This window comes from Pecten maximus, chromosome 6 (assembly GCF_902652985.1).
Source record: "Pecten maximus chromosome 6, xPecMax1.1, whole genome shotgun sequence".
Taxonomy (NCBI): Eukaryota; Metazoa; Mollusca; class Bivalvia; order Pectinida; family Pectinidae; genus Pecten; species Pecten maximus.
Window position 1 is genome coordinate 4,270,828 of NC_047020.1, and position 9,775 is coordinate 4,280,602.

Here is a 9,775-nt window from a genome sequence, read left to right on the forward strand (position 1 = left end):
ATTGCCTGAGTGAAGGATCCAATAGTTTAGACCTAGAGAAAATGTTTTGTGTGAAATCCCATCATATGAATTTCTCCGTTATATTTTTAGTACAATATATCTACCAAAAGGGTAAGGTCATGAGGACTCTAAGCTTGAATACGTCCTATTTTGTTCTCTTCAAAAATTATAGAGATCAATTACAAATAGAAACCTTAGGGAGACAGATGTTTCCAGGCCAATTAAGTTATTTTAGAAGTTCATTCAAATCGGCGACTTTGGAGCAGTATGGCTATCTAGTAACCGACGTATCTCCAGTTCGACCCACGGCTGATATAGAAGGAGTAAACATAAGTCTACCCTCATTACGTACGAAGATTTTAGTAGGAGAGGACACTGTTTTCTACTTTCCGGCATGAAACCTTTCATAGAATTTTGGCTCGCGGCCTCCGACGATCAAAGGAAAGGCTTGCTATTAACATTAACGAAAGAGCAGTTGCAATTTCTATCCGATATCATATATAACACAGTAATGAATAATATCACATTGTCTAAGGATAGTAAAAAGAGGCTATCGGATCAGAGACTCGCCATATCAAAAGTCTTAACCAAAGGGATAAGTCATCGAGAGCGTCGTCGAAGAATTCTTGCAGTTAAAAAAGTTCTACCAATATTCTTGGAGCACTATTTGAAATGGCTAGAGAATTAGTGTTAATACCTAAAGTGAAATACCTAGATCTATTATCGGAGGGGAAAAAACGGAAGATTGAAAATTCGACGATACCTGAAGAGGATAGCGTTGCTAAGAACTCAGAAAATGTAAAAAAGATGACAGAAAATATCGATAAGGAGCCCACTCCTATAGAAAATCTAGAAAGCAACGACGATGACGACATTCCTAAAAATGGAACACAAAAAGAACAATAGACCAGAAAAGAACAATACACCCGAAAAGGACAATGGACTGAGCCGTGAGATCATTTCTAAAATTAGTAAGCCAATCAGACGCAGCAATCGACGACAAAGAAATGGGAGTAATTTGAAAAGACATGTGAAAAGTGTACACGGGAAACAAAATCCTCACGCTTGCGTCCTTTGTCTGAAATCATTTGGAAGAAAAGACAATCTAAAAGCACACATGAAAAACTGTAAGCATGAAGTTACAGAGTCTAGTGACCGTTCGACGGTGAATCCTACTGTTGATAACTCTTCTCCGACGACGGAACAATCTGATAGGTCTTCCTCGGTTGTGGAGACTTCCGGTGGCTCTTCTCCGATCGTGCAGACTTCCGGTGGCTCTTTTCCGGTTGTAGAGGCTTCCGGTAGCTCTTCTCCAGTCACGCAGGCTTCCGGTGGCTCTTTTCCGGTTGTGAAGGCTTCCGGTAGCTCTTCTCCAGTCACGCAGACTTCCGGTGGCTCTTTTCCGGTTGTGGAGGCTTCCGGTAGCTCTTCTTCGGTCGCGGGGGCTTCCGGTGATCCTTTTCAGGATGTGGAGACTTCAGGCAACTCTTCTCCGATGGTGGAACAATCTGGTGGCTCTTTTCCTGTTGTGAGAACTTCCGACGACGCATCTCCGACTGTGGAGGCTTCAGATGATCCGTTTCTTCCAGCCAACCCAAGAAAAGACCTTTCAGACTCTCGAAATAAAGATAGTGGAAGAATAGAGGATTCTCTAAACATTAACAAAGTGGCACATACAATTTCCGACCAGAGCAGTGAAAACGGAAATGCGAGAATCAGAGATATCTATCCAAATATTGAGGACAATCTGGATATATTAACTTTCTTTGCTAACACAAAAGACGAAATCTTGGAACATTTAAGTGATGTATGTGAGCAATTGCATGGAATTAAATGGTATATGAATGTGCGAGTGATGCTAGAGAAGGTAATGTAAATCAAACCATGTCTCATTTTTTGAGTAGATCATACATGCAGTTACCAAACGATGTCGATTTAGAGCATAACCTAAACGATGCATTCCAAAAAATTTTCGGTTCTTGCGAAGAATTCATTCGGAAAGGGTCCGGTTGGGTCTTAAAAAGGGTCATCAAATTAGAAATTCACGTGGCGAATTACTCGTCGGTTGGGGGTTCCTCCTTCATCCCAACTCCAGTCACGTTTGCTAGACATAAAACCCTCATAAACATAGTCAATGACGATGACAAATGCTTCCTCTGGTTCGTGCTAGCCTTCCTCTATCCATCGACTTTTCTACCACAAAGGGTGTCAAATTACACCCAGTACGAAAATGACCTTGACATGACCGGTATGTCATACCCCACTCCCGTGTCGCAAATTTCTAAATTCGAGCGGCAAAATCAGATCAGTGTAAACGTATTCGGTTATGAAGACAAAGACATATTCCCAATGTATGTCACAAAAATGCGCGAATCACAACACCATGTGAATCTTTTATTCCTACGAGAAGAAGAAAAGTCGCACTATTGTCTCATTCGTGACCTGAATACCTTTTTATCGCGAACAAAGAAAAACAAATCGCATTTCTGCCACTTTTGTCTTCAAGGCTTCACGCGACATGACTTGTTGGAGGAACATATAAAGAATTGTTCGCGTCACGATCCGCAACATGTAGAAATGCCTGACGACGACAATTGTCTGCTGAAATTTGAAGACTATAGGAAACAAATGAAAGCTCCTTTTGTCATATATGCAGATTTCGAGGCATACGTGCAACCATTAGACACTTGCGAGCGCGATTCGAACTCGTCGAGTACAACAAAAACCGCTAGATTCGAGCCGTGCGGATTCGGATATCAGGTTGTCTGTATGGACGATAAATACACAAATTCTCCTGTAATCTACAGAGGTACCGATGTTACGAAAACGTTCCTACAGCGACTTTTGGAGGAAAAAAGCAAAATCAAAGATATTTTAAATCAAGCAAAACCTATGGTTCTAACACCAGAAGAGCAAATCGAATTCGAAAAAAGCAACCAGTGCCACATCTGCGGGAAGCATTTCACCGAAAAATCTAAACGGGTACGCGATCATTGCCATCTCACCGGGAAATTTCGAGGCGCCGCTCACGATTACTGTAATCTAAAATACAAGTATCCACAATACGTGCCAGTCATAGTTCATAATCTGCGTGGATACGATAGTCATTTGATCTGTCAAAGTATCGGATTGTTTAAAGATCAGGATATTAACTGCATACCGAACAATGCAGAAAAATACATCTCCTACAGTTTGGGAAATTTAAGATTCATCGATTCCTTTCAGTTCATGCCTAACAGTCTAGAAACGTTAACTGGTAATCTGGCAGAAACAAGTTTCAAACAATTTTCCAAAGAGTTTTCTATAACCGAGAAGAAATTGCTACTCCGCAAGGGTGTGTATCCCTACAAATACATTGATTGTGAAGCCAAGTTCGCGGAAACAGAGCTTCCATCCCTGGGATGCATTTATAGCAACCTCAGAAAATGTGACATCACGGAAGAAGATCACGAGTACGCGCAAAAAGTTTGACGGGAGATGGGTATCAAAAATATTGGCGAGTATCACGATCTCTACTTGAAGACCGACGTTCTGCTCCTAGCGGATGTATTCGAAAATTTCAGAACTGTGTGCTTGGACTATTATGGTTAAGATGCGGCACACTTTTACATGGCACCCGGACTCGCATAGAGGTCAGCTCTGCGCATGACAGGTGTTCATCTCGAATTGATCAAGGATTCGGATATGTACTTATTTTTTTAATCGGGCATTCGCGGCGGTGTGTCTATGATATCGAATAAGTACGCTCAAGCTAATAACTCACATATACCGGAAACTTACGATCCAGAAAAACCGACATCATACATCGTATACACCGATTGCAATAACTTGTACGGAAAAGCTATGTCCGAACCTTTACCTGTGGGAGGTTTCGAGTGGATAGATGACGTTGAACAATTCGACGTCACTAAGATACATGGATGAGCACAACGTGGTTATTTGTTAGAGGTCGATTTAGAATACCCTGATTCACTCCATGATTCGCATAGCGATTACCCATAAGCACCTGATAAGAAAAAGGTGTCAGATGATGAATTATCACCAAATAGTAAGCGACTCTGGAGGGAACTACATCCAGACCCTCACGAGAGAGAAAAATTACTTCATCGTGTTCCTACAGAAAAGCTAATACCGACTCTTGAAAACAAAACAAAGTATATCTGTCACTACCTAAACCTACAGCAATATTTAAAATTGGGGATGAAACTCACAAAGATTCACAGAATCTTACAATTCAAGCAGACACCGTGGCTTGAGGAGTACATTCGGTTCAACAGCGAAAAATGAAAATTTGCACAGAATGAGTTTGAAAAAGATTTTTTTTCAAACTCATGAATAATGCCGTCTTTGGGAAGACGATGGAGAATGTACGGAATCGAGTCGATATCAGACTAGCACACACAGCCATTAAATTCAAAAAATATGTCGCTAGGTCTTCCTTCAAGAGATTCACCATCTTCGATGAGCATCTCTCAGCTCTCGAAAATACAAAAGTTAAACTGAAATTAAACAAACCTGTTTACGTCTGTCAAGCCATCCTAGATCTATCCAAAACGGTCATGTATGAATTATATTATGACTACTTGAAATCGACCTATGGTGACAACCTGAAACTTCTAATGACTGATACAGACTCCCTGTTATACCACGTGACCTGTGACGATCATTACGCGGACATGTATAGAGATAGAAGTTTGTTTGATTTATCCAATTACCCATCCGACCATCCCCACCATGACAGCCTGAACAAAAAGGTTCCAGGTTACTTCAAGGATGAGACGGGTGGTCAAGTGATAACAGAGTTTGTAGGACTTCGAGCCAAAATGTATAGTTATCAATATGCTGCAAAACAGCAAGTAGAAATGGAAGATTACACAATCGTTTGGAATACTTTTCATGAGAAACAGGTTGCAAAAGGCATAAAAAAAGGCCGCAAGAAAGAAAGACTTGCGAAATCAAATGTATAAAGAATGTCTCTTCAAAAACAAGAACAGAATGTGTCAAATGAGTACAATCAGAAGTGATAGACATCAGCTTCATGTATACAGCATCAACAAAGTTGGACTCTGTGCCTTCGATGATAAGCGATTCGTGCTCCCAAACGATTGTGATACTCTTGCATTTGGTCATTATAAAATCTAAACGAAAGTGGTATGATTTGTATGATTTATTCATTTGATGTTCGTCATTGAAAATGAGTTTGATTTAGCATGATGAAGATGGATGAAAGAATAGTCAATTTCAATTTCAACATATTTTATTGACATGATGTTAAGTCAATAGGATTGGACATCAGGCATAGCCTATCTTAGTCCTTTCCTTATAATAAACAGATGGTAAACAAACATAGACCTATATACATATATGGAAGGTTGGTGAGGGTATCAGGGGAGGTAATTCCTTAATAATTACAAGGATTTATTAATTTTAACATTAAATAGTAACCCTTAGGATATTTAGTTTAGCTAATTGTTTTATTATTTATTAAATGAATATCCAAACGTAGTGTATTTTGTAAAGTTGGTGTATCTATATGATGATATTGAGTTTATTCCCCCAACAGATACAGGCCATAAAGTCCATATGTTTAACACACATGCCATCCACTGAAGAGGATCAAAATTCAATTTCATCCCATAGAAACATATTAAGTTAGTAGAGTTACACCAACTCTTGAAAATAAAATGATTGTTTCAAAAAGACCTTTATAGGAATTACCTCACTTACATATAAGCACAAACAAATATGGTTATAGATAAAATAGATTAACAGAAGATAAATTGTTAATAGACTGCCCAGAGTTCATTATTACATTAATCAAGTATATTTGGTAATCAAGAATAAATAGACATTGTTCACTCAATTTCATATTACATATTCTAAACATGTATTTAGATGTCTATTTAATTATATTGCTGTATAATTGGAGTCACCAGGGGTTAAAAAGAAATATTAAAAATATTAGATCATTATACATCAGACATGATTTCAAAATCTCTTTGATTGCAGGATGAAATTTGAGACATGTGTCAAGATGCTAAAATTTTGAATATTATTACAAAGAGTACATCCATTGACAATGACATTGGTACATAAATGATTATGATGTGGATGATTTAAATGTTGTATAAGTACTAGACGAGGATTTTGATATAAATTGCATTCAAAGAAATAATGTGATATAGTTTCAACAGATTGATTGCATTGACACATTGGAGATTCAATTAGATGATCATTAAAACGGTCGTAATTTAGATTACTTACGTTGTTTCTTAATTGGCATAGAATAATGTTTATATCACGCCGGCCAGAAAATTTAAATACATCAGTTGTAGTGGATATAATATGGTGATTGTTATTTAAAAGTTGTTTAAATTGATTAGTGGAGTGAATATTACTGATTTCAGGAGCGAGTCTATTCATTTCATTTAACATGGATGGGAAAAAACTTTCAAATTAAGTTACTGTACGACATAAAGGGGGGTCAAATAATCGAACTGTACGGAGTGGATATCTAACTAAGGTTTCATCATGAATATATGGTTCAATAATTCTCTTAAGTAGTCTGGGGTTTCATTATTTAATATTTTGAACATTAAGATAAGTTTGTGTTTTTGCCTTCTGCAACTCAATGATTCCCACCCTAATTCTGTATATAGTTTTTCATGTGAAGTACCTTTGCATAAACCAGTAATTAATCTAGCAGCATCTAATTGAATTGATTCTAAGAGATTTTTTTGTATTTGTAAACAGTTATCCCAAACAAAATCGGCATATTCAATAATTGGCCTAATGTAGGATGCATATATGGTTGTTAGAGACTTCCCATCAATTTTAGTTTTTAATAATCTTAAAATGTTTATTCTTTTTGAAGATTTATCATATATATTTGAAATGGGTTGGTTCCACTTGGCATCATCACTGAGTGTTAGACCAAGGTGTGTATGTAATTTATTTTCAGTAACTGGTTCATCATAAAAATTTACAGCAGGGTGATCTTTATTATTTTTTTCTAGAAAATATCCCTGATTCTGTCTTAGCAGGATTAAATTTAATATCCCATTTATTAGCCCATTGTTTGATATTAATTAAATCATTAGTGAGACTTTGAGCTATTTCAATGGGGTTATTATCACATATACCATACAGAGAGGTGTCATCTGCAAATAGTTTTATCTTATTAGAAACACAGTCAACAATATCATTAATATAGATTAAAAACATCAGTGGTCCGAGGACTGAGCCTTGAGGAACCCCAGCTTGAACAGGGTCAAATGTCGATACAAAACCTTCAGTTTGAACTCTCTGTTTTCTGTGTAATAATTTTTTTTTAAACCAGTTTAAAAGATTACCTTTATTACCATATAACTCCAGCTTGTAAACCAGACCATCATGCCAAACCCTGTCAAATGCCTTACTAATATCGCAAAATATGTATCTAATTTCTTTGTTTTGATCAAGACATTTAACAATGGTATGGTAGATAGACAATAATTGATTTACAGTAGAGTCATTGGGTGTAAAGCCAGACTGATGTTTAGTGATAATTTTATAAGTGGTGAGGTAATTATATAAGTATTTAAAAATAATCTTTTCTAACATTTTACTAAAACATGATGTTACAGAGATTGGTCTATAGTTAGATACCTCATTGACTAATCCTTTACCTTTAAAGATAGCATTAATATTTGCCATTTTCCAGCTAAGTGGGATTACACCTGTTTCAAGAGTTTTGTTGAATAAAAGAGTAAGAGGTACATATATAGATGATAGTCGATTTTTTATGACTTTAGGAATCATATTGTCTGGTCCAGCAGGTTTGTTACTATTTAAGAGGAATAACTGATCTTTTACATCCTGCTGTAATTGGACCAGTATTTGCTGATGTTGTTGATATGGAAACAAAATATTTATTTAAACACTCAGCTTTGTCAAATGGATGTTGTATAAAAGTGTTGTTGTGTAATAGTGGGGGAATAGATGTAGATTTATTATCAATATTAAGGACATTTCTTGCAATTTTCCACCATTTATTGGGGGGAATAGATTTATCAGAAAGTGACTTTTATAAATTTTCAATATATGTGTTTTTTTATTTCTCTTATCTTAGTAATAATTTCATTTCTCTTAATTCTATAATTTTCCCAATGGTGCATGGAATTAGTAGTTTTTGCTTTCCTATGAACTCTATTTCTTTGTCTTATAAGTAATCTGATATCATTAGTCATCCAATTCTTATCATTTGGTCTAACTGTAACATATTTACTTGGTACACATTCACTGATTAAATCATTTACAGTATTACATAAAATATTATTAAATTCATTCGTATCATGTATATTGATTATATTATCCCAATCCTTCTCTAAAATATGTCTGTTCATCTTATCAAAATTATATCCCAAAACCAAATGGTGAAGTTTTAAAAGACTTGGAACAAACCTTTTTCAAATTCATATGGAATGGTAAAAATGATAGAATCTCAAGAAACCAAATAATAAAACCTTATGAGGAAGGTGGACTAAAAATGTTCAACATAGAATACTTCATAAAAGCCCTAAAAGTATCATGGGTCCAAAGGATACTAAAATCAAACGGAGCATGTAAAGCCATCTTCGAAAGTATTATTGGTTGTAATATTAACTCCATATTTAAATTCGGAAAAGAATTTTTAAATAAAAAGGCAAATGTAATTAAAAATATTTTTTGGAAGGAGGTACTTTCTGATCTATACATCTTTTCAAATCGTGTCGATGAAGATGACAACATATATCAACACCTATGGTACAATAATAACATAAAAGTAGATAACAAACCTATTTACTTCAAGAGATGGGCAGATAGAGATATTTTTTACGTATATGATCTACTAGATGAGAATGGTAGTCTAATTCAATCGTACGACATATTTTGTGCCAAGCACAATTTTTACCCTCCAATCACTCAATTTTATGGTTTACGTAACGCCATCAGAGCAACTTGGTATGCTATTCAAAATAGACACCACACCTTTTCTCTACCACATTGTCCAATCCATATATACTATATACTCACAAACAAGCAAAGAGGTCGTTCTGTTTATAATTTATTTATTAAAATCTTAAAAACAAACAATAAATACATTACAAAATGGTCAGAAGAACTGAATTTGGTAGAAGGTACAGTATGGTGGAAAAAAATAAACATAATCCCTTTCAAATCCACTATAGACTGTAAATTAAGATGGTTTCAATATAGAATAATACACAGGATTATAAGTACAAACAAATATCTACATATGATAAACCTAAAGGACTCTCCATTATGTACTTTTTGTAACCGTCATACAGAAACTATAGTCCACATTGTTTGGGAATGCAGACTAGTAGCAATCTTCTGGGAAGATTTCAAAGTATGGCTATATGATGATACTTTAACTAATTAAAGAAGGTTGTTTGTTTGTTTGTCTCTGTATTCCAAAAAAAACCAACCAATCCTTTTTTTTCTATTCATCACTTAATACGTATTGTACATCTTACTGCTGTAATGATATGTCTGTATTATTATACCATGTAATATAATGTACCTGTATGTATACTATATGTAAAAGGATGAATAAAAAAGATTTCAAAACTGAAAAAAAATCAGTATCTTGATATATAAAGATTTTTTTAAGATAAGATTGTTTTTTGAAAACTGAATAGGAGATAGTGAATTGAACCAGTGAATGGTCACTACATATTTGAGGAAGTACGGATGAATTTTTAATCAGACTTGTATTATTAGTAAAAACAAT

The 9,775-nt window shown here is 35.3% G+C and overlaps 1 protein-coding gene across 1 annotated transcript; it reads left to right on the top strand.

Moving 5' to 3' along the window:
* The first annotated feature begins 1,911 nt into the window (after positions 1–1,911).
* On the top strand, positions 1,912–3,471 carry LOC117329956. The gene has a single exon (XM_033888187.1). The coding sequence runs from the start codon at positions 1,912–1,914 to the stop codon at positions 3,469–3,471; it is 1,560 nt and encodes a 519-aa protein (XP_033744078.1).
* The last annotated feature ends 6,304 nt before the right edge of the window (positions 3,472–9,775 follow it).